General features: G+C 35.5%; 1 protein-coding gene across 5 annotated transcripts in view; it reads left to right on the top strand.

The window, feature by feature from the left end:
• The window catches only part of ATG7 (autophagy related 7), a 135856-nt gene that overhangs the window by 41866 nt on the left and 67944 nt on the right, over nucleotides 1–26046 (top strand). For all 5 annotated transcript variants that reach the window (XM_062585814.1, XM_062585811.1, XM_062585809.1 and 2 more), the window contains exon 18: nucleotides 13387–13509. In XM_062585814.1, the coding sequence (XP_062441798.1) occupies nucleotides 13387–13509 (123 nt within the window). The remainder of the gene's footprint in view (nucleotides 1–13386; nucleotides 13510–26046) is intronic.

Here is a 26046-nt window from a genome sequence, read left to right as displayed (position 1 = left end):
AAAAAAAAAAAGAAAAAAAAAAAAGAAAAAAGAAAAAGGAAAAAAAAAAATACGAACAACATTGGTTTTGAACATTACCCTATTCTGTGATTAGAAACAAAGGGAAGAATCAGTTGGGTTTATTTCTTTGTGCAGTGGGCAAGGTGGGCAGCTATACAAACACAGGATGGATGAAAACTGGAAAACTTTTTTAAAATAAAAAAAAAAAATCTCTGAAATATAATGAGGTGGTAGAGAGCTCCTTTTCTATATCCTTTATATATCTATATGTGAATATAAATATATAAAAAGTGATAATGAAGCATGTGTAGTTCCCTGGGGAAGTTATGTCTTGCTACTTCTTGCTTAGTCTGTCATGATGATTGAAAACAGTGTAGTGCTAATCCTAAGTGAAGACAGCAATGCCAAACAAACTGCCTTGCCTAGGAAGGCTTGACTCCACAGTAAATGATATAAACAGAATGAATATGTGGAAAGATAAAAGATTTTTATGTTTAATCTGAAATATTAGAATTTCTCAAAATTCAGAAACCAATTTGACCTTCTCACATATTAGCACTTCCGTGGCTACATCATAGCAGTTACAAACTGTTAAAGTTTTGCTCTCTGGTTATACAGGTTTGTGAAATGCAGGTTTATTTGATGCCTAATAGATAATACAAGCTTTTGACACCTAACAGCCTCCCAGAATCAACAGAAGAGGGAGGTTTAAAAAAAATGGTTATTTTATTATAATAAAACAAAACCATATTGTTTAAGAATTCAGTCATCACAAGGAGGACAATCCACAACTTTAACGAGTATTGCTGCTGGCAGTGTCTTCCTTGGCCTCTCCTCCCCTCTCCCAGGCATAATGATGCTAGAAATCTTTAATGAGCAAATGCTCTTAAACCATTCTATTTTGTCTTTACTTTACCTTTTAATGTATCTTTGAAATACTTCTAATGTATCTTTGAAATAATGTATCTACTTCATCCATTTATGTTTTCCATTTTGTTTTCTTCAACTAAAATAATTTACATAGAATCAGTAAGGTTGGAAGGGACCTCTGGAGATCATCTAGCCCAACCCCATTGCTCAGCAGGGTCACCTAGAGCATGTTAGACAGCTCATGTTGCATCTCAGCGGGTTTTGAGTATCTCCAGAGAAGGAGACTCCACAACCTCTCTGGGCAACCTGTGCCAGTGCTCTGTCACTCTCACAGTGAAGAAATTCCCCCTCAGGGTCAGGTGGAACTTCCTGTGCTTCAGTTTTTGCCCATTGCTTCTTTTCCAGTCGCATAGGACAACTGAAAAGAGTTTGTCCCCGTCCCCTTGACACCCTCCCTTCAGGAACTTACAGACACTGATAAGATCCCCCCTCTCAGTCTTCTCTTCCCCAGGCTGAAGAGGCCCAGCTCTCGCAGCCGTTCCTCGTAGGACAGGTGCTCCACTCCTCTTATCATCCTCGTAGCCCTACTCTGGACTCTCTCCAGTAGCTCCATGTCTCTCTTGTACTGGGGAGCCCAGAACTGGACACAGGACTTGAGATGAGGCCTCCCCAGGGCTGAGGAGAGGGGCAGGATCACCTCCCTCGACCTCCTGGCAACAGTCTTTCTAATGCACCCCAGGAGACCACTAGCTTTCTTGGCCACAAGGGCACATTGCTGGCTCATGGTCAACTTGTCATCCACCAGCATTCCCAGGTCCTTCTCTGCAGAGCTGCTCTCCAGCTGTTCAGCCCCCAGCTTGTACTGATGCCTAGGGTTATTTTTCCCTAGGTGCAGGACTCTGCACTTGCCCTTGTTGAACCTCAGGAGATTCCTCTCTGCCCAGCTCTCCAGGCTGTCCAGGTCTCTCTGAATGGCAGCACGGCCCTCAGGTGTGTCAGCCACTTCTCCCAGCTTGGTATCATGAGCAAACTTGCTGAGGAGGCACTCTGATATAATAATTCAGTAGACAAATTTCAGACTATAAAACTAGTTGGAGGAATTTTTAAAATATCTTTGGTTTTGGAAACTGTTCTGTCACTTTTTTTGATTTGGACTACTTTCTCTTGCTATATTTAAAAATCTTACAATTTGAAAAACTAATTAATCCCTGTTGTAAATTAGTTGGAGTTACAGCAGGAATTAATTTCTTGCTGTTGCTATTCATTATTATTTTTATTTCTGTTAAGGAGAGGAAACTAGTGGACTTTTCCATTACAAATCTGTAAGACATCATTGTTCCATTTATGTTGTTAACATATTAATCTGATACTTAGAATCTGTGAATCCGTAAGTCTATGAAAAACTAAAGATCGTTTGGTATCTTTTGAGGCTAAACCACCTATCAGATTTTCACATGGTTGTTTTAGGTTCATGGGTTTTGGGATCTGAGAGGAAAATGCATATTCAGAACTTACAACTTCAGCATAAGTATATCTTAGCATCTGAGAGGCTAGCAACTGTATTTGCAGTTGTAAAATCTTTGCTTTGGGTGTGTGTGTTTGCAACCATACTTGAATATTGGAAAGTGGAGGGTTGCATCTTTCATAAGCAAAAACAGATTTTATTGCCCAGCCCCCCTATCCTAAGATGCTTTTCTTTTATTCTGGCCTGTCGATTTAGGAATAGTAAAATTACTAGATTGAGAATCCCTTTTTAGTAATAAGTAACTCACTTTTGTCCTTCAGAGCAGCAAACAGTTTTGTTATTCTGTCTTTTATTTGGTGAATTTGTTAATTGTTTCCTGATGCGTAAGTGAAATAGCACACTGATCTGTGCAGATGTAGCAACGTAGTACATTTTGATAGTATAATCAAAGCCATGTTGCAGAGAATCTCAAATTGTGGTCCGAGAAGCGGCTGTTTGTGCTGAGTGGTCACATGGTGTTAACTAGTTTCCTTGTTACACGGCATTTAAAAGTCAAAATATGGTACAGTAATTGTTCTGTGACCTTAAAGGCATGTAGGAGATACATCTAAGAAGGTGTAAGTGGGAGAGAGAATGGTTTATGAAGTTTGTCCTGAATAGAGATCTGCATAATGAATAAAAAAACCTCCAGGATTAATTGATATATCTAAGCGAAGTTCCTACAGTCATCTAGTACAGTTTCTGCACCAGGAATTAGGTGGGTCTTTCTTCCAAAGCCAAGTAACTTTAAAATACTGTTCTTTATAAGGAAGAAGAAACCTGCCCCTGTTAGAAAGAACTTACTCATATACCTGATTAGTTGTACTTCTGTTGCATTAAGTTAACTTTCATGGGTCTTGGGAGTGAGGGAGTTGTTTTCAATTTTTCTTCATTCTCCAATTCAGTTACATTTTAATTAAAATTAATACAAAGTAAAGGACTGTAAAACAATAGGGGAGAGATAGCACACTGCAGTTTTCTGGTGTTGATATGTTTTTCAATTTCTGGCTGTGTTAGAATAACCTTGTAAATTATTTATTCTTGTGACATCTCAATGTTGTCCTGTCATCTGTCTAGGACGCTGTTGCGGAATTCATTTTGAGACATTAAAAACACAACTGAACTGAATATTTTGACTTAAAATATATACTTGCTAGATGACTCATAAGGTGCATAAAATAAAGTTGGAGAATACTGAACATAAAAAATAAGAACATATACCATGTAGTGATGAAGTTGTGATAATGTTGATCCTCTTATCATTGCCAAATTTAGAAGAAATTTGACAATTTGACAATTTGGGCCAGAATTCTACTTTTACATGTTCTTAAAATTTATTGGGAAAATGCTTTGCAGAAAGAACAGATGTGTGTCTATGTACATCTCTTCTGTGGTTAAGTCTTCCAACATTTGTCTCCTGGAATTGCATGAAAATGTCAGTCTGGTGCTCATCTTTATTTATTCATTCAAGTAATTTTCTAATTTTACTGCTAATCAAATAAGATTATATATAATCATTTAAGTTACATTTAAAGATTGTAATATTTAAAGGATTTATAGTTTACTTGTACTTATGTATTTTAATCTCATGCGATTAAAGGGGTGAGTGCTACATCTCTTCCCTGATCATTTTTAATACTCTCCTATTTTTAACTGTTTTAAATTTTTTTGTACATTCTTCTGCATTCTTCTCGTTACAATAGAAGTCTGTTTACATCCGTAACTATTTTTCTGTGAACCTCACTTCATTGGGCAGTTGTTCTTTAGTTTCTAAACATGCTTGAATGTGCATTTGCACAGTTTATTAAACTATTGACATTCTTAAAAGATTGCCAAGTCTGTGTCTTTACAGAAGCGAAGTGTTACAGTTATACAGTTATGCTTCCAACACATATTTTTCTATTTTCTTTTAAATTAGGAAAGAGTGAAGGAAACTGAATTTAAAATGATAGTAAATTGACATTAAGAATTTGACTGAAACTGATGAAATCAGTTAGATATGTGTGGTTTTGGTTGAAATGCTATTGTTCCCCCAGTGCTGTTTTACATAGGTATAAGTACAGATAATAAAGTCTTCTGCTCTGAAACAGTGTATGAAATACAAACTTTTAAGCTAGTGTCCCTAGTTTTAGGAGCTGCTGGGCAGCCACAATTTCTTTTTAAGGTAGTGATAATTTTCGGTACTTAAACTCTGACAGATCATGCCTTACTGTTGGATTCGTGGTGGGGGGAGCTGGAGGAAGGAGATAACTTTGTATGCAGTACCCAGTCAACACTGGCTTTTTGGTTCCTTAATTCGTAAGAAAACTGTATGGAGAGCCCAAACTGTGTTCAGCATAACCTACCTTCCTTTCAGCGGGAAGGGGCATTTTATTAGGTGAATGATGTGTTTGGGGGGAAGTGTTGTCTCACTCCCAGCTTCAGGAGTCATCTAGGGAAAAATGGATGCTGTTTCTGAACTGTTTAGGAAATGCAAAAATGGGAATTGTACTATAGGTATTTCTTTCTATGTATGGATAACAGAAATCAGTAATCAATACTTGATCAAATTGATGATCAAACAGATCATGAGTTTCTCAGATATGACTGGGGAGAAAGAAAGGCTTTTTGCAGTTGCTGTACACTAGACAGTGACTAACATCAATATGAACTTGAGCCAAAAATGTTGTAACTTCTGATGATCTAATTGGTACAGTGTAAATTTTGGACAGGAAACAGGGTGGGGATAAATAAAGTTGTAAATATCCATCAAGTGTAAAATATGGAGCAAGTGAGAGATAGCTATTAGGTGACTGAAGGATATACCCATGTGTTAAAAGAGGTCAGGACAAATGATCTAATGATACTGTCTACTTGAAAACCCTACTGTCCCTCTTCTCAATCTGTAAAATAAAAATACTTGCATTCTACTGACCCTTTCTTTCTTTCAAGAGAAAGAAATCTTGTCAAGAGCTTTCAGGGCCTATTCTTCAGTAATTTAATACTACCAGCCACCATTTAAAAAACTAATTAATGTAGATAGTAGCAACAGGCAAAACACATTCAACTCTTAGTTAAAACAGCAGTGTCTTAGGTGAATTTTCAACATAGAATTACACTTGCATTAGAATGGTTTTGTACTCATTTGCCTTCATTTTAAAACTGATTATAGGCAAGTAAGAAAAAAAACAGTGTTTGTAGAGGGTGTTTTCGTTATTTGGACATTGGTTAAAAATGATGCCATTTTGGGCTTTGCTTTATAACCTTCTGAGTTTTCCAGTATAGCCCTCTGCAGCTTACACCTGTAATATGCCACCTTCTGAGCTTTAAGAACAAGAAAGTCATGGATGTGCAAGTGTGGATGGCTGTTCATATACACATTACGATAATACTGTGTAACCTCAAAAAATGAAGTGTTTTTAAAGTTATCTTTGGACTTCTGTAACTTTGTCAGTCTTTACTGTTCCCAGATTATGAGTCTGTGTCCCTCAAAAATCAGGACATTTTCTTCAAAGGTTCATTTCTGTTGCAATCTTTCTATTAGATGTATTGCAGGATTAGCTTATCAGGCTTTCTCTAAAAATTTTTAGGGCCAAATGGCAATCATAATTGAGAAACTCATGAAATGACAAGAGTAAGAGTAAGAGATGAAGATTTCAGAAGGAGAACAGTTATTATGAGTCTGATAGTAAAATTTTGAAAGTTAGCAGTGCTACCTATGCAGTTGCCTAGGCTGGAGACCTTGGTGCATCGAGTGCTTCGTCTTAACTTCTCACTTAGAAGGACTCTTCAGGGTATTGCAGTCTTTCAGTAGACTTTTTGTTGCACTAAGAGGCACATAGGGCTCTAAGAGTTTAACTTGCAAGGCTTTTACATTTGTTCCTGAATTGATAACCAGTTGTTGAAACTGAAATGTCTCTTTAGCATAATAACAGCATCTGTGGTAACTACTAGCTATCTGTGTGCAAAATATAAATGGGCACACATTCTCTAAATGGAATATTAAATTCTGTGGCATATTCTTACTTTAAAATGTTTAGTGAAATATCTGTCTACGTGGTAGTCTGGAGGGATGTCATTTTTTTGAGTGGACGGTGTAGAAAGCCAAGAACAGTGTAATGCAAGCTCTTTACCAAGACATGGTACTCATGGTTTTTGGAGGTATCTCATATATCTTATTAAGTGTAAAAAATAAATCCAGAAGTACCAATCTCATATCTTCCTGAAAAGTAAACACTGCCAATTCAAGATGCATAAATACCACTTAAAAAAAAAAAAAAAAAAAAAAAGTAATAGTAAAAATTTTAAAAACTATATGCTAGAAATGTGTAATAAAATTTTGATTCAATTTTAAATCAGTGACCAGCTGTTGAGATTAGGAGTTTGTGTTTTTACTTGACTATATAGTAACTTTTATGCTATAATGTGAACCTGGAGACAGATTTTCTTTCTGAATATCCTTCTATCTAAAAATCAATGGTGAAGCACAGTATTAAAAAGGATATAACAGCAAGACTGCCCATGTGTTTCTTATTTCAAACAAGGTCTTTTACACTAAGCCTTCTATTTTATTCTTTTTCCATGAGATTTTTTTTTCTTTAAACAGGCCAAAATAAAAGAAGATTGCTAATAAAATGAGTTGCTGTTTATCATTTACCCAAAAGGCTTTAGCAATGCTTTAATTTGTCCTTATTGTGGTAATGTGTATCCACAGAGTTCTTCATTGTATTTAAATGCCATTAAGTGAAGAAATGTTTTGTAGCCCTGGTTCTGTAAAAGGGAGACTGGAACCAATGATGTAGCATCAACCTGAGAGTTTTGCAAATGTATCCAAAGTGTGGTTTTAAAATGAGGTGAATTGTCACAACAGTGTTTGTAACAGACATGAAACACAAAGTATGCTACTTTCTGATTCTCCCTCTAAGCTCTGAAAAGTGACTGGCAAGTGAGAAAAAGATAAAAATTCCTTCATAAATCTGTGTTTCTCCAGCTTGCCTTGCTGGACAGAAGAATTATATCCCTCTAGTACATTTTGTTGCTGTTTTGCTGTTTTCTCTGCTTGAAAAAAATAATTGCTGCGTAATAACATGTTGCTGTGAGTGACTGGACAGTGAAACATTTCTTCCCCCAAAAAGTTCACAAGGAACTTTTTAGGTCTGCAATTATGTTGTAGTTAGTTTGAGATTACAAATAATAATAGTGATAGAAATCATAACACCTCACATATATTTATCTGTCTGCCTGAAAAGCTGTTATTCAGAATGATCACACTGGGTACCAGGTATGGTGTTAGCAGCAAAGATAAATGTTAGGAACTAAAAAAGCAAACTAATGGCAACCATGGGACTTTAGACTCTGCTGGACATGATTAAATAGGAGAGAATTTCCTTTCCACACAACAACAAATTGAGCATTTATTAAATCTGGAAACATCTTTAGAGTTGTTTTGGGGCAACTTGATGTCTAGACTGGCTTTATTCCTGATGACCTGAAGAGTATGTGTGTGTGGTCTCCTAACATTGGAATTTCAGATGAGTTTTATTTTGCCTTACTCATTTTTATTTTTCAAGTATGTTCAGTGGCTGCTGAACAAATGTATGCCGTGTTATATTTATTTGAGGGCAGTTGTAATTGAATTTGTATAGTAAAGCATAGGCATGGGCAAGTTAATGCTGTTCTTCTGTAGAATTTTATTGCAAAGTGTTAATTGCTTAAATTGGGAAATAAAGTCCATGAAGGTGATGATATGTCAAGTTTCAATTACAACCTATGTAAAAGGAAACTTTATTTGGAAGGAAAAGGCTCTTTAGTGTTTGAAATCAGTCTGATTCCTAGCAAAAGAATTAAAATCATAGAATCATAGAATAGTTGGGGTTAGAAGGGACCTCTGGAGATCATCTGATCCAACTTCCCTACACAAGCAGGATGACCTAGAGCAAGCTACTCAAGTCCATGTCCAGACAGGTTTTTGAATATCTCAAGATTGTAGCCTCCACAGCCTCTCTGGGCAACCTACTCCAACGTTCAACCATCCTCACAGTGAAGAAGTGCTTTTCTGTGTTCAGGTAGAATTTGTCGTGTTTCAGTTTGTGCCCATTGCCTTGTATCCAGCCCCAGGGCACCCCTGAGACATCCTTTCATCATATATTTATACACATTGATAAGATCCACCTTAAGCCTTCTCTTCTCCAGACTAGAAAAAATCCCAGCTCTCTCAGCTTCTGCTTGTATCCAAGATGCTCCAGTCCCTTAATCATCTTCATGCCTGTTTGCTGAACTTGCTCCAGGAGCACTGGATCCAGCACTCCAGGTCTGGTCTCACCAGGACTGAGTAGAGTAGAAGGACCACCTCCCTCAACCTGCTGGCTGCGCTCTTTGTAATGCAGCCCATGCTACCATTGGCCTTTTTTTGGCATGAAGACGCATTGCTGGGTCTATATTCAGCTTGTCCACCAGGATGCCCAGGTCCTTATCTGCAGTGCTGCTCTGCAGCTGGCTGGCCCTCAGCCTGTACTGGTGCATGGGGTTATTTCTAATGTTAGGTGACTTTATCTTCTGATGACTTTTCTCTTACGGAGCACACCATCATTCAACATTAGCTGTGATGGAACTGTCTCTACTGAAGTAGCAAGCTGCATGATCTGCCTGCTCATTCTCTGGTTCCTTGATACCTTGTTCTCTGGGCCGTGTGCCTGGGATTTTTGTTCTAAAACTCATTAACAGATATTTCTCACCAGCAGACAGTTCACGTTATTAAAATAGCTAACAGCTGTTACCCTTCTTAATAATATTTTTCAGGCTTATGAGCATCCTAATACAAGAAACGTATTCTGTATTATACTTTTTGTTTGTTTCTTTTAAGATACTGTCTTTGCTGTGGTATACCCTATCCAAATTTGCCACCATAATGCTATGGAAATCTAGCAGTGCGACATGGAGCCACAAGGGGAAAATAAACTTTCAAATCTTTTTTTTTTTTCAAATCAGTTTTGTGATAACTGATGTGGTTGCATTAACATACATCATTCCTACACAAATAGAAAGGAATTTATTAGATGCAAAAATAATACAGTCTCAACTTACTGTTCTGTGATTTAACATACCATATTTTATTAATATTAAAATTTTGCTAACATATTTTTTAGAAGGCACTTACTGGGAACTTCCTGGTCCCTTCTGTGCTCTTCCAGAGAGGCATTTGGATTAAAAAATAAAATTATTCCAGATGAAGAACTCATCCAAACACTAGACATTGTAAATGTCAGTGTAGACATGCAGTTGCTTTGTGTGTGTGCAGGTAATGCAAGCGTTAGCATTCATTTATAGCTGTAGCAGGAATATAAGAAAGTTAAACACATCTTTGAAATAAAGCAGGGCAGTTTAGACAGAGGATTGTAGCGTACTGAAGTAACATGCTGAGTGAGGAAGCAACACCAAAAAATTTTCACTTCAGTCTTGAGTCACAGTTTTCTGGAAGTGAGGATCATGGTATTTTTAGCTGCATGCAAATACATGAAAAACAATAGATGAGAACAGTAACACGATGGAGAGAAAATGTGAGTGTGTTGTAATTCTAGGCAAGTGAAGGGATGAGCATATTAGGAAGAGTAATATGTACATATTTGATGTTTCCAAGCTACTGCTAGTAACAAAATTAACTAGATTTAAATGCTGTTTGATATTTAATTATATATTGTGAGGTTGCTCTCTGCTCCAAGCCCCATTCATAATATTTGAATATCCCAGGGTAGTATGTATCGTTTTGCAGTGTTTAAGTTTGGGAGAGGACCGAACCCATTTTATTGTTTTGTCCCTGCATTTCTTCGATTGAACTCTAATGTTTCAGTATAAGTTTCACTGCATGTGGGCTGTATATTGTTTTAAATACCATGAACTAGAATCTGGCCTACATCATTAAAAAGATGCCTCATAAACTCTGTATTGTTGTTCCAACAAATTAAAGTAATAGCAATATGTTTGATAATGCTGATAGCTTTCCAGATTGTATACAGGCAGGGCTCTGAACATAATCCAAGTTTCTAAGTTGATTTCTGTATACAGCATTTCACAAAGAGCCAGATGAAACTTCTACACATCTGTTTTTATCGTTGTAGGTTTTTTTTCAATAGAGTTAAAGAACACTGAATAACCATTAAAATATACATAAATATCCTCAGAGCATTTTGAAAATATCTCACAATATATATTCTGTGTAATATTAAGAGAACACCTCTGAATTGGGGTTTTCCAATATGCTGCCTATGCATTGTGAACAGCTAGCTTAGCTTTTCTTGATGTATTTGTCTCAAAAATAAACAATTCCCTCTTCTTCACTCCCACCCCCAAACCTAAGAAATGCTCCTAAGCAGGATTTTATTTTTTCCTTTTGTCTCAGATTATGTTTATGTATTTTTTTTTCTGCAAATATATAACTCCTTGTATTCTTTGAAGTATTAGAAACAATTTCTCTAGATTGTCTAAGAGAACATGAAATACTTTTATTGGGTTTTGTGGGTTTTTTTTTTTTTTTTTTTTTTGCTTGCTTTTGTTATGAAACATGATTAAGAGCATGCTAAATGTTTGTTACAGATGCTTGATTTCGTAAAATTTTTAAAATGCTATTAAGATTAGTGGCAGTGTTTTTAAGATTATCGTTTTTAGTTCAGTTCTAGAAGGGACATATCCAGAACTGCTTAACTATTTATTTTGCATCTGACTACTTCCTCTTCATAGCTGTGTTTCAGTCACTCCTATTGTTTTTTTTTGGAAGTATGCAGTAGATAATTTTGCTGCTAACTGGGCATTTTGCATTAGTATTTGACTGAAGATTCCTGTGTGCTTCACCAGTGAACTTACAATTCTGTCAGCTAAATATCATTTTTTTGAGATGAGCTGGAAATTCTGTCTGTGAACTGAATGTGAAAGCTCATGGGATGTATTTTCCTGAAAAATGCTGGGATGGGATGTGCAAGTTATCAGAGTTTTGAAATTGAGCAAGTCTTTTAGGAGTGGTTAAACTTGGATAGAGTGAAGTTGTTGAGAGGAGGTTGCGATTTTGGTTGCGTTGGATGCAATTCCTCACGAGGGAACAATTGTCTTTGCTGTGTCTGAAGACTGGTCAATGGATGCTTTGGGGGAGGGCAGCATTGCTTTTTTGCTTGTTGGTTTTTAAAGCTTGGACTGAAGCTCGCTGAATTGAGTCCCTTAATTTAGTGATAGAACAAACCCTGGTCTCTGCCCTCTCCTTCCCCCCACCCCAGAGGAAGTGCAGGCTCCTGGTCACAGGGAAGGCTACTTGTCTGTCCGGAAAGAGTGGAGACATTTACGTAGTCTCTAAGCTATACAGCTTCCATATACTACTTCTCTCTAAAAATAATAAAAATGGGATACGTACTATGAAAGAATGGTCGTGACGGTTTACAAGAGAGAGCTTGGTGTTCTGTTTAGAATTGTGCTGCAGGGACTATACCAAAATGAGAAAAGAAAGTAATGCACGTAATTTGCACAGATAAGGTCTAAGAAGACATAGATGGGCACAATACTGCAATTTATGCATCAAGACAACAAAAATCAGGTATTGCTTTAGCACACGAGTCCTGTAGCTGTATCTCATTGGGTAATTTTGTTGCTTAAAAGACAGATTCTGAAGTTTTTAGATTCTGAAGTTTTTCCTGCAGGTAGACTGTTCTAGAGATGTAGTTGCTTGTGAGTTCTCTGGTATCTAAGAAGTGTTGGGCTTACACTGAAGGTCTTTTCCAGAGTAGTTATACCTCACTGTCTGTAGAGGATGTGTTTCTGAAAAGTTTTGCTTGCAAAAGTTAATGTAAGGAGAGATTCATGCAAGGACTTAAGATTTGCACAGAGTTTAAATACACAGGAACAGAATATATGGTGTGGAGGGGGGAGAGGTGGGAGCATAGCATCAGAATCATCAACTGAACAAGGCATTTTCAGAGGATGGCTTTCAGCAAAAGGATCATTCTAAAAAACAGCAGCCGTTTCATCTGTGAAACTGAATGTCTCGTCATTACTCCTTTTTTCAGTCCTTTACTCTTGATTGATCTTGATATATCTGGGGAGGATGATGATTGAGATGAAAATATATCTGTTGAGAACGGCAACAGAAATGCTCAAAGATTTATGGCAAGCATTCAATTTTGTGGATTCTGTTACATGATCTGTCCTGTAAAGCCTGCATATTCTGTGGTTGGTGATCCTGATAATTCTGCCCGTGCCCCTCCATCTTCTGTGTCGTATATATGGCCTTTGTGTATTTCTCAAGTCCCTGCGCGTGTCCCCTTCTATTACATGAATTCCTGTAGGAAAAGTTGGTTTGTGGACTGCCAGACTCCTTCCTTTATCTTGCTACCTGCTTTCAAAAAACTTGTGAAATCTTGCTATCTTTGACATTTATCCTTTCTTTTCTCAATCTCCATCATACGTGGTTGAAATCAGCCTTACAGAACAGTCATGTAAGCTAGAGCTGCATGAAATGAATTTTTTCAGGGTTGTGGTGTTGGAGAGAAGGCAAATTAGAGGAATACACTGAGGGGTTTAAGATATAATAGTCTCAAAACTATGAATCTCTGGAGGCTGGGAGGATGTCAGACCTGGGCACTTGGTTGGAAAATTGCTTGGTCTGTCCCAACGTAGTAATTTCCCTTAATTCATACCCTGAAACAAACGTCTTCTGCTGTGTTCTGTGTAGCTCATAAATCCTCTTTTCATGACTTTGCAACTGTTTTTCTTCTTATCTTCTGAGTTATTATGAACTTAAAAAGATGTTTTCCTTAAAAAGGAAAATACTAAACCTCATTTTTCTGCTCTCTTACATGTACCTTTCTCTTTTAGAAATTGAGGTAGGAAAAAATGATCATTCTTTCTACTGTGATTTTTCCAATATTTTGTTTACAATATGCAACAATTTTCTGAGTGTTCAGAAATATTGTCCTTTTATTTCATGAGAAAAATATGATGAGGAATCACATTATGGACAGATTATTTAAATCCTTTTCTGTTCGTTTATTTGGCAGGTCCTTGACCAGTATGAAAGAGAAGGGTTTAATTTCCTGGCTAAAGTTTTTAATTCCTCACATTCCTTCTTAGAAGATTTGACGGGTCTAACTTTGTTACACCAGGAGACTCAGGCTGCTGAGGTAAGAAAATACACTTTGGGTGCTAAAGACTAAATAGGTGGTAGTTAAAGGTGTCTTGTTTTTTATATTCAGCTTTATAACCATGGGAGTAAATTAGTCACTGATAGAATTGAGCAATGGTGTTTGTTTTACAGGATAATTTACATAAACCACTTGCATATTTCATATAGTGCGATAAGAGAAGTCCTCTTACTGTTACAGAGTAAGAAATATTATTGAATGTGAGAGAGCATTCTCTTTCACAAGTAGATGATACACAGTATTTTATACATGTTGACAGTAGGTTAGAAATGTGTATTTCTTTTTTTTCTGGTTGTCACACTTCATGAAATTACAGGAGTATTTTACGTGACAGTTGTTGCTGCACAGTTCTAGACTTATATCAGGTAAAGTTCCTGTCTGTTGTCTTTTATAGTGTGTTTCAGCAGTAGGTGGTATGTGTAAAACTGCAGTTTGTCCAAGCATTACCAGGCAAGCTTTAACCTACTATATTCAAGTACTGATATTAGGTGGCAGCACAGTGTCTGGTATGGACTAATGACCATAATGAGTATTTACACACATTCTTAGGTTTTGCTACTGGTTTTGACTGTAGATTAGGCATATTCCTAGAAAAAAATCAATCATATTTTTTTATATCTGAGTTTTCAAGTATTTTAAAGAAAAAAAGTTGCTTGCATTATCTGGTGTAAGGAAATCATTTATCATTTTAGGTTAATCTAGTGTGTAATTATGATATTGATTGATGGTATATAGTATGTGGAAAATAATGCTGTTTATTGGTCTAGTGACAGAAGTCTTAACACAGAATAAAAAAGGGGCATATTTTGTTCTCATGGGACATACTCTGGCTAAAAAGTTGTGCTATTGAGTCTGTCCCAGCTAAAATAAAACAGGTATTTATCCTAATGGTGCATTTTAGTAACAATTTATAATGCTTTCCCACTCCATAAATGTCTATATTATTCTACATCTGTAACTTAATTTTGCATTATGGTGCAGAAGTATTGCATGGATGTTTCCAGAACTGGCTTTAAGAAGTGATTTTTCAGTTATTGTAGCCTGCATAAATGGTTTAGCTATTTTTTCAGCTGGAAATGGCTCAACAGCTTTGCTAACAACATTTGCTGGGATCATGATGACTTGGCTCTCTGTTTCATGTTTCAGCCTTTTAAAATAATTGAAGCAGATACTAGAGATACTAAACTGTAAAATACCTGATGCATTCTTGAATCAGCCTTGTGATACGTAGAACTTTGTGTTTATGAGAGTGATCCAGCAAGGCAAAACAAATGCACTTTGCCCACTGCTACTCATGAGCAAAAACAGTAATTGTAGTCTAATTGTGATACCTAAATGATTTTTAGGCTGCTCAGAAGTCTTTAGTGTGCTAATGACAGCCTTATAAGAAATTATAACTTCCCTAATTAGTAGTGTCCTTACTTCAACTTGCTATGGTTCAAAGCTTAACATAAAATATAGAATCACAGCGCTTTCAAAATGCTAGCAGAAGGCTGGGTTCAGCAGTCAGATTTATGCAGGTATAGCTCTGTGCAATGAAGTCATTGCTTATAGAAACAAAAGAAACGAGCAGTTCTCTGTAGAAAATAATGTAATTTTATTTTTTTGATAGAGTTGGAAAACTGCCCAATAGAATGTTGATTCCTCAAAATCTAGGGTATTTTAACATTTTCTAATATACTTAATATATATTTTAAAAGGTATTAATATTTTATTCAACACTTGCATAATAATTTTAGATATACAAGGAACAGTAACTTGGTGTGGAAGCTTTCACGGGAAGAGGAAACTGTGTCATGATAATTAAATCCAGTTAAAATATTTTCGTAGAGAAGAATTTATTTTATTTATTTATTTATTTAGGAAAAAGACTTTTCACAAAGGAAAAGTAAGTGCATTGTCTTGGAGTGATTCAAACTTAGTCAACGCAGTAATCTTCATTTGTGTCTCTAATTTTTGGTGGAGTTAACTGCAGTAGTAACGTCAAGTTTATTTTCATTAAATCTAATATTATCACAGGTACACAAATTTTCCTGGCAGAAAAGCTGTTACGTAGCTCACAGATAATTGTTGTTCATGACTGAAACAGTGACATACAAAGTATTTGCAAAGCTGCAAATAAGCATTATAGTTAGCCCAATTACCATAGAACTAGCAACTCTTTTAGATTCCTTTCCTGTAGCATTACTGTATTTTTGTAAGAACTCATCTGATTTACCAAAGTTAGCTATTTCCATAGTCTTCATTAAGTTGTAGTGAGGTCCAACAGGCAGATCATTTGCAGAAGCTGGAGCTTACTTGCTTGATTCGTTAGAATTAAAAGATTTTTCTTTTATTATCACTGTTGATGCTTTGAAAAGTAAAGAAGTTTTTTTTTGTTCTCCTCAGTACCTAAATTTTTTTAAAACTGCCGCAGGTTTGGTGCACAAAGGAGTGCTTATAGTACCTTTTCTATTGAGTTGTTCCTGTATTTTGAGGTCACTTTTTTCTTTTACCACGCACTTGCTGAAATTCGTATTGCTGCATTTGAAGAATGCCAAATGGTTTTTGAGGAGTCCAGCTACTTTTGAGCTGCTCTTGGTTCTCTAAAACTTACATGTAAATGAGTTATTAAGCTCAAGATGAGAGCTCTTTAGGTTGATTTAAGATACTCTTGATACATGATGTTCTAAAGACTGCAGCAAGAGTAGTTAAATATTGTCTACTGTAAAACACCATGGTATTTTCTACTATAAAATACCATGTATTTTATGGTAGACAATGTAGTAGTCTACTACTATAGTCAATGTAGTATGTAGTTTGGGTTTTAACCTTTAGGTGAGAGACATTCATAGGACTTGTATGGCCTGTTTTGTTAATGAGAAGGTATGATTGTTCTGTTGAGAAGTTAGATTGCCTTTCAGCATTCACTCTCTTCAGAGGGATTTTATAGATGATAGTTGGGTTTGGAGACCATAAAATGACTTCTAAAAGCTGAAGATCTTCCTTGCTATCCTGTGAAATTTGACCATTGCCATCGTTCCAACACAATGAAAATAAGCTTTTAAGTTAAATATCATCCGACCTTAAATTTACTGCAGTGAATCCATAATTGTTTTGCAGTTTCATATACAAAACTCACTGTTACAATCAAATGATTTGTTAGTTACTTTAGGTTAATGAACTAGGGAAATATATCTAATCCTGTCCTTTTTTAAACTGAATCTATTGAAAAATTTTGACTCATTAAGAGCACTTAACTGAATGATTTCTTCAGTTTATGGTCAGAAGACTTGGACTACGTGGTCACATGCTGTGCTTTTTGACATTATGTTCTGATGCTTCAACATACTGTATCTTAATTTAAATCACCAACTTACCTGAATTCATTCTTCAGTTCTCCTAAGCAAGTGCTTAGCTGCTCTCATAATGTGTATATGAATCTATATAGTCATTAAGTCCTTATTGAGCTGTATACAGAACTAATTTTAAGAACTTGCTTTTAAGTTTTGAGGTATTCAGAGGGATTCTGGATAGGACATGTATGTGCTGTAAGAGAGGCCATCCACATTAAGCAAAACACTTTTGGATGGCATTTAATTTTCTTGAAAACACTGCCTTCCCTATATGCTGAGCATAGATCTATATTTGCCCAAGCTAAAGTATACAATTTGCAGTAAGATATACAAGACCTTCTATTTGCTAAATATGTTGTCTTTTTAAGTTACGTTGTTCAATATCCTCTTTCTGTACTGAGGACCTAAGTTATTAATACGATGTTGAAAATCTTTACTTTTACCTTTTTAAAATGACTGATAGAAATATTACCTTAATTCCTTAAGTATGCAACAGGAATGTGAATCAAAACATAGATTTACTTCATGATTCAGATTTGATATTAATTGCAGTTTGGGGCGATACAACACCTACTTCTTTAACGTGAGATACATTAGGAAATTATAAACCTTTTATATGACTTCATTAGTATGACAATTTACTCAGTAAAATAAATAATAAAATTAGCAAGTGTTTTTGTTGTGTCTTGAAATGACAAAACTGGCATTTGCTTTTTCCACATCTGACCTTAATTTAGATTCTGTGGAACTTTTTTTTAATAGCAATTAGATTTTATGTGCAACTTCATCAAGAGTCTCTGATGACACATAGGGCTTTGAAGGCCAGTAGAAGCTGTGGGAAACTCCCGCATCAGCAGTTAGACCATGTTTCCACTGGAGACAGTTCACTTCGGGAACGGCCCAAGCTCACTCTAAAAATTGCATTTCTGTTTTCCAGATCACTTTGTCGCCTTACTCCTAACTTGAACTTGTTAACTTGACACATGTTCAACATACACTTAAGTTTAGTAGTTGGATTTAAAGTAGAAAAAGGCTATACATCTCTTGACTTGCTCATCAAAAACAGGAAGCATTGATTTAGAGACAGAACAACAACCAGCTGAACCACTTCCAGTTCAGAACTTGGCTGAGCTGCCCAGTGATGCTTGCATATCATTCAGCATTGCATTGCTGAAACCTGCTGTTCAACTTGTGACATACTCCAGGCTTACCCCTACAAAGTATATAGTTTTTTCTGCTGGTGTGGAAAGCTTCAAGAGTTCACTAACTTTAATAAATGGTTCTCTGTGGTATGTGGTACGTGGATTTCTATAAAAGACTGTTGTAGCTACATCCAGTTTACAGCAGCACAGAAACTTAAATTTCTCTTTTTCCTTAATGAGATTCAGCTCTCAACTGTAAAGATACTTTATTTCTTAAGATTTAAATTCCTAAATTATTTGGATGCTTTAGGAAGCTTTACTTTGTGTGCTATACCTTCTGCTTTCATAAGTATGAAAGCAAACCATTAAATACATGTAAAAAAAAAAAGACTTTATTGTATGATCGATTAAGCCGTCGAAAGTGGTAGAACTCATGCAGTATAAGAGAATCATGAAGACTTTCTGGAACAAATTAGATTTGGACCACAGTTCATATTTCTGAGTGAAAGGGGTTGTGTTTATGAAGGTCAGACATTGATGCCAGCAGGTCATAATGTCTATTGTTATATTGTTTTAGTCATTTTGTAATTCAGTCTTTTAAAATGTGGTCCATAATATTTACAATTTCTTTCACAAGTTCTTTTGGTCAGTGAATGAACCCTACTTAGTATTTGGAAAATCCCCTTGATGTGCCAGTTCACTCTAACAAGAAGTGGTGCAGTTTAGAGCTCTTACCCTATAGAAGCATCATAAAATTTAACAAAAAAAATGTTAGTAACGCCTCTTTTTAAAATATGATTATGTGCTTTTTTGAACATTTTTGCTGACTGTATTTTCAACTATTTCTTGTGAGATAGGGCAAAGGCATATAATAGGCAGTGAATATTAAAAGTGAACTTCATGCTTATCCAAATTTGAGAGAAAACTTAGAAAAGATATTTGCCTCTGGTGCATTTCCAATGTATGTTGTTACTAAAAATATCCTGCTTGTTTCTGATGTGTCATGTTATCTTGGAACATATTCAATACTGAAACAGTATCATACAAATAACGGGGAAAAAATCCCCAAACCTCTCAGTTTGAGCACTATTATAACAGTAAATTATATGTCTTACTGATTTTTTTTTCTCTTAACCAAACAGTATTTAGAATGGAATGTTACTTGATGTTACAGAATTTTACTGCAAATAATACTACTTCTATCATAGTGCCAAAACCTGAGTTTAAATCTATCTCTATTTAAAATTTCATAGTAAATCTTAAACAGCTATAAAATGGAAAGTACTTCTGTAGGTAAATTTATAATCTCATCAGTTTTTATACAAAGGGAAAAAGCTATGCCACAAATGGAAGCCACTGCCTCATTTTATATGAGCTACTAAAAAATTAGCCTTGGTAAGTGTAACACCTTTTCAGGTGCTATGAAACTGTTCTAGAATTAAAATTCCTCTGCAGTTAATATTTAGTCTGTGTTCTTCAAAATGCATGCGTAGCTTTTGACTACTGGCTTGTTCAGATAATAATTTAGTATTGTTTGTCCTCTTCATAACAGTATTAATTAGTGCAGGTTAGTACTGTTCAGTATGAGACCTCCTCCATCAGTAGGTATCAAAGTGTTTGTCTTTTCATATATTTCCAATTTTAACCACAACAAAGGCCTCAAGTACAGTTGCAAAAGTGCACTAAATTTAATGAAGTATTTTAGTTTCTTTCATTAGATCAGTATTTAAACTTGTATCTGCAGAGTACTTGAACTGATGAAGTAAGTTGTATTTATGCCATGATAATAAATTGTACTTGCTTTAAGATTTTAGCATCTTTTTAGTTATTGATGAATATAGCACCAAAAATTTTGAAATGAATGCTGTAATGAAGCTGTAGAATTCAAAAAAGAACGGATTTTTTTGATATCTATAGAAACTAATCATATATCTGAAGAACTTGCTATGCTTAGTCACACTTATACTCGTGTTCCATAAGACAGAGGAAGATGTACCTCTAGTTTTCGCATGAAATGGTCCATCACAACAGACCAGCATTGATATGATTGATCGTGTTCAATATTCTGACATTGTTTCTTTACCAGTTTCTGATATTACTAGACAAAAAATATTACAAATGGCTTCTGCAGCTGGGAAGGATAATAGAGCTAGCAGGGTCTCATTACTTCTGAAGCAAGTCCACAAGTTAGGCATACCCTGCTGTGGCACCAAGGACGTCCGTGATTTGAAGTATGTGAAGGCTTCATAAAAATGATTAACAACCTTCATTAGGGAGAAAGCAGTGAGACCCCATCTGTCAGATGTGGCAGATGAGAACTGAAAAAGGATGGTTTCTTTGAAATAACTTAGAGATAGGTCATGAATTGTCTGCAAGTGTAGCATAATACTGTGACAGTGTTAAATTCCTTCTACCTCCACTTTTTTTTGGCTTTGGACAAGGAGTTCATTTTTTTAATACGCAATAAAGGTAAATCTCTTTCTCCAGGAGCCTTCCCGCCTTTCTGATATTTGACTGAGGCATCAGTACACATCTCTTATCTTGGTCTCATTTCCTGTATTTCCATTTCACCTGCCCTGTATTTAGATAAGGAGATATTGTCAATATTTTAACTGCTCCATTAGAAGGCGCAGACACAAAATCTACTAATCCAGGCACAAAACATGATGATGTATCATCTGTCCTGATGAAAGGAAATTAAAAAAATCTACTGAAATTTTGTCCTTTTTCATCCAAATTGCCCATGAATACAGAATTTTGAAAAGTGATTTTACTCTGTATCACTAAAAATGACCTGAATTTTTAGGATAAAGCAATATTGAACAGCCATGCCTAAAGGCTTTTGTGGAATTGTTGAAGTGATGCATTACTTTGAAGCTGTGAAGTTATAAATGTGGATTTGCTGTAAATTTGGACTAATTTTCTAGGACTCTGGTACCTTGAAATTTGTAGGGAATTAAATTCTGAGATTCTAAATATTTCTGTGATTCAATGGGTTTTCTTCAAAACTAGGCCAAAATGTTTTCAACTTGTAATCTGTTCTCCCCTTCCTCCTTCTCATGCTTTCATTACAGAGAAGAATACCTGGATTTATGTAAAGGGGTCACAATATATATTGTTATTTATCAGTATGACTCTGCAGTATTTTTATTATCCTAATATTGAGCTGTCCAACTGTCCTGGTATAGAAACTGTATTACAGATTCTGGATTTGTTTTGTTTGAAGTGTTCACCCAAGCCTGTCTTCCAGTCGCTTGCCTTTCTTACCCTGCTGCATCTGACACAGAGAGAATATTCTTGCCAGTTCAAATGGCCTTTGAACAGTACTATTGTGAAATTCTTACATCCCTGTTATGTTAAATCAAGATACCATGTTCTCCTTTTGAATACCATGATAACATTTTGTACTTTCCACAGATGCGGGCTGTGGTGTAGGCATTGGTAAGCAGATAGTACATAAAGTACTATACCTAGTCCTCTTAAGCTGCATCTGCAAAGATCCAGGTAGCCCTTGATTTCTGTCAGTGCCTACTATGCAGGAGATTCAGATCAAGACTTGAGTGTAATCTGCCACTGAGGTCACATTGTTTAGTGAAGACATAACAATAACATTTGGATGAGAGTGGGATTTGTCAGAGTATGCTGTGTCTCATGATAATTGGTTTCAAAAATCCCTGCAGTAAGCTTCTACATAGTAACTTTCTAACATTTTTTTCATAGTCTGCACTAATTTGAGGCTAGTTTTGTTGTTCAATTGTAAAAATTTTATTATTTGACTGTGATTGGAATCAATTTTTTTTCTGTAACTGCAGTACCAACTATAGATATATGATGCAGACAAGCAGGAGTAGCAAGTGATTTTGACCTTGTTCCTGTTGAAAACATTTGTAGTACATCCCTCTGCTCTCAGCTTGTCTTTTTCTCCAAATAGTGCTTTTACTGAAGTAGGACATTTTTATGCCCACAAATAATTTTTGTTACATAAAAATTAAGGCAGCGAAACATAAACTGCTTAAAATCTAACAGATATAAAATTGTGTTGCAAATATCACCAATGTGATAGAAGTAAAAGTTGTCATGCATATTATTTAAAAAAAATAAAGAAAAAAAATACAGCCAGCTACATGTTGAACCCTCCTCACTCTTCTGAATCCTCTCACATGTCCCCTTCAATGGAATAAATGTTAGAAAATTGTCAACTTTTCCTGTCTCCTTCTGCATAAGATCTGCTAAACAGTTTCTAGGTCTCTTTCACATTTTGCATCAAGCTAAATGATTATATATGCATCCAGGTATGTTACACATTGCAATGACTAAGTGTTCCTAAAAATTGCTTGTATACTAACCTAACTCTCTATGCCTTGCTGTGAGGAAGACCAGAAGGGCTCCAGGTCTACCTTAGTTTAGATCCCAGCAGGAAAAAAGGTTGTAATGCCTGATAAAAGTTCAGAAAATTCTTCTACTGGAACTCTAGCAAAGGCATATAGTCACAGTGAGCAAGAAACTGAAGTTTCCAAATAAATTTTTAGTATACTGAGAGGGAGCAAGTGAGTATTAGGAAGGGAAACGGGCTTCCTTTGCAGGACTTTCAGCCTCCTCTTTCCTTCCTTCCTGAGGGTACTACTTTGCCCTCCCTCTTATTAGCTTTCCTTTCCTATGGGGCTGGTGGTTAGGCAGCTAATGAGAACAAGAATTGCATGTTCTAAAATATCTATCTAGTTTATGCAAAGGAGAATTTACATAAATACAACTGACTTTTGGATTAGGCCATAATTTTGTATTAGGTATACCAGGAACAAATTGGGACAGTATTTGGGGTGGGGAGGGAAAGGGGGTGCAATTCTAGCTAGATTTTTCAAAATATATTGATTATTTTTTTCTCTAAAGGAAAAATACCTGGTGCAAAGTGTAAGTACAAAAGAGAGGTAAAATAATTTAGGGATTAATTATTCCATTTCAGTATATTTTGTTACAGTGAAGAATGAGTAGCTTGTTCAAAATGCATTCTGTTATTCTCATGTGAGGAATAAGAAACTATGCAACACAGAGAAACATGTTGATAAACTGTGTTTTGTAATTAAGAACATAAATTATACAACGTGCATCTGAGCACAGATGAACAGTTGTAGAGTGTATGGGCCCCTGTAGGTTATTTAAGTGAAAAAAAAGAAAAAAGTTTGCTGCTGGACAAATTACTACCAGATGCAGATTTCAATAAACACATGCTGTTGTTGCCTTGCCCAAAGGTGCTGTGAATTTCTTCAGGCAAATCTGTATTCAGTAAACTGTTGAATGTTTGAATGTTAATGGAGTTACTGTATTATGTATGAATACACCCCATCCTCCAGTGTTTAATGTATTTCAATACTTAAAGGCTTTGTTCATCTCATAAACCTTTAAATATTGTTTAAGAGTACATAATTGTTAACAACCATGTTTGCATTATTCTGACCATCTATATTTCTTCTGGAAGTATCTCTAAAACTATTCTTTGGGAGTTTGTGTTAAGAGTTGTGTAAGAGATCCTGTGTAAGAGATCTCTTACAACTGATACAAACTGTGTTGGTATTTTATTACTGTCAGCATCTAATTTTGACTACAAAACTTGTCTGTACAACGAATAGTAGCTTTTTCAACTTTATAAACTACTCATTTTATAAGCCCAAGAACTGTTGAAGAATCATGGAGATTTATCATTATCTCCCTTTAATGTCAATGAGTGCTAATTCACATAACAATCAGACAGAAACTCTAATATTAATATTAAAAACATTAATAACAAACCTTCAGCATTAAGAGCGAGCTACTCCCATATGGAAATCTCATTTGGAAAAACCCTTGTAAACTACTTCACGATTTAAATTTTTATAATGTGTCTGGGGCTTTTTTATTATTAAGTATGGAATAATTTTACCTGGAGCATTTTTTAAAGATTTATGTCTATACTGCCACTAGAAAGCAAACGTTTTTGGTTAAAATTGGCATCAATTTTGCAGAGATTTATGAAACAGCCATGGATCAGTAACAATAAATTTGAATAGCCTTGGAAATGAGTGTTAACCACACTGCTTTTACTGTGTTGACGTCTCTTTCTATTTGATTCGAAATATTTTCCTGGTATTTCACCCTTTAATGAATGTCTCTAGAGAGTTTTGTTGTTTCCTTTGCCTTATTCTAGTCCAGGTTCTCCTAAAGTTTCCTTTTTAGAAGCTTTTTTTCTTGAATACATTCTAACCTGAATTGGAAAAACTAGCTTCTAGCTGAAAGTTGTTTTGTTCTAGTAGAATTGGCTGGAGTCCTGGAGAGCCCACCTGATAGTGTAGCACTGATAAAAAATAAATGACCAGTTCCATAGTTAAAACCCAGATTTCATTCCAAGGTTAGCCTTTTTGTTCCTTAGAAGATAAGGGTCACATCAGTGATCAAGTTTTTCCCAGCAACAGCTTCCATTAGTTGACTTTAGTGCAAGCTGCTCCAAGGAAGATCCTTTGCTTGTTAGTGAAAGATGTCTGACTTCTTGAAGAGATATTAAAAAAAGTTAATATATGCCCACAATAAAAATGCTATCTAGAGTAAAAGGCTTCATTGTTAAGTTAAGTTTGCGGAACACAATGCCAAAAAAAAAAAAAAAAAAAAAAAAAAAGATATTAGGATGAATTTGTATGAGTTCTTGGCCTTTCAGCCTCTAAAAACACTCTATTAATGTGGAAGCTCTGCAAGTCTAAACTTACTGTTTTTATTTCTCAGTCTTCAAGCAGCCAAGCAGTTAAATCTTGGCAGTCATCCACTATATTTGCAGAGTATATTGCTCTGTTTCTTCCTATGGCTACTTCCCACCTCCAAGTCCAAGTTGGTACTTTTTAATGATATTGCATGGTTAATAAATGCCTGATCTTTGTTACTTCTGCAAATTGTAAACTTGCTAGTGACTGTTGATTAGTGTGTCCAGAAAACTGACAGTGTGCTTCAAATCAGTTATGAGTTGTTGCATTCTCTAGCTGTAAAGTGAGCCTGGGACACTGAAACAGCAGATCAGAACTGTACTTCATGTATAATACTTCATTTATAAGAGGTGCTGGTGAGATACTGATACATAAATTTATTATATTGTTTTCATATACTGGTAAACTTTTGTTGCTGTAGAGGCATGGTAATTTCTGAAGTCATTTTATTTTTATGAAGCAACTTTAAGACATTGTAGTTTATTGGGTAAATGTAAATGGCTTTGGTAAGGGGAAAATTTAAGATACCTTGAACTCTGACAACATATTCTAACAAAGTTAGATCGGGCTGCAAGTTTTAATATGAATTGAAAACCATGACTAAACAGCAGTAAAAAGGATATTCCTATCAGAGTAAGAAGAACTATGTATGTCTGGATGATTTAACTGGAGTTAGAGATTGGATCAGAAGCTCTTAACACACAAAAGCACAGACAGTTAATTAAAATGACTGTTGCATGTTCTTCTATAAGCAAAGCAAGATACATACCCAAAGCAAATATTATCAGTTGTGTCTAACTTTCTCAACTTTTTAGCAATTTGTCATCAATGGCAGGAAGGACAAGTGCAAATCCTTAGACTTTGATTTTGGTAATTTTGATATTCTTCAGTATATTTAAAAAAATTTAACTTCATATATAATCACTGATTTTCAGTAGAACTGAAAGTACTGATATAATAGAGACTTTGGGTGGCCTGTCTTGAGTGTCACAGAAACAAGAATAATAATCTTTGTGCACATGTGAAACAAATACAGCAATCAAAATAATTTTATGACTACATAACCAAACAGGTCATCACTTAGTCTCACATGTGACATTATTGCTGAAGGGAACAGTTAGACTACTTGTGCTTTGTGCTGCATTATGGAGATTGAACATACTTATCAGATATGCCAGGATTCAGAAATTTGGAAGGAACAATTATTATGACCTCCAAAAAGTGGGACTGGAGAAATCACTCCTTGTATCACACAGGGAGAGGAACACACAGTTCTGTTCCAGCAGAGTATATGTAGGTTCTTCACTGCAGAAAGCC

Source organism: Rhea pennata, chromosome 12 (genome assembly GCF_028389875.1).
Source record: "Rhea pennata isolate bPtePen1 chromosome 12, bPtePen1.pri, whole genome shotgun sequence".
NCBI classification, from domain to species: Eukaryota; Metazoa; Chordata; class Aves; order Rheiformes; family Rheidae; genus Rhea; species Rhea pennata.
Note: the sequence above shows the minus strand (reverse complement) of the source record. Positions and strands in the feature narration are given on the sequence as shown.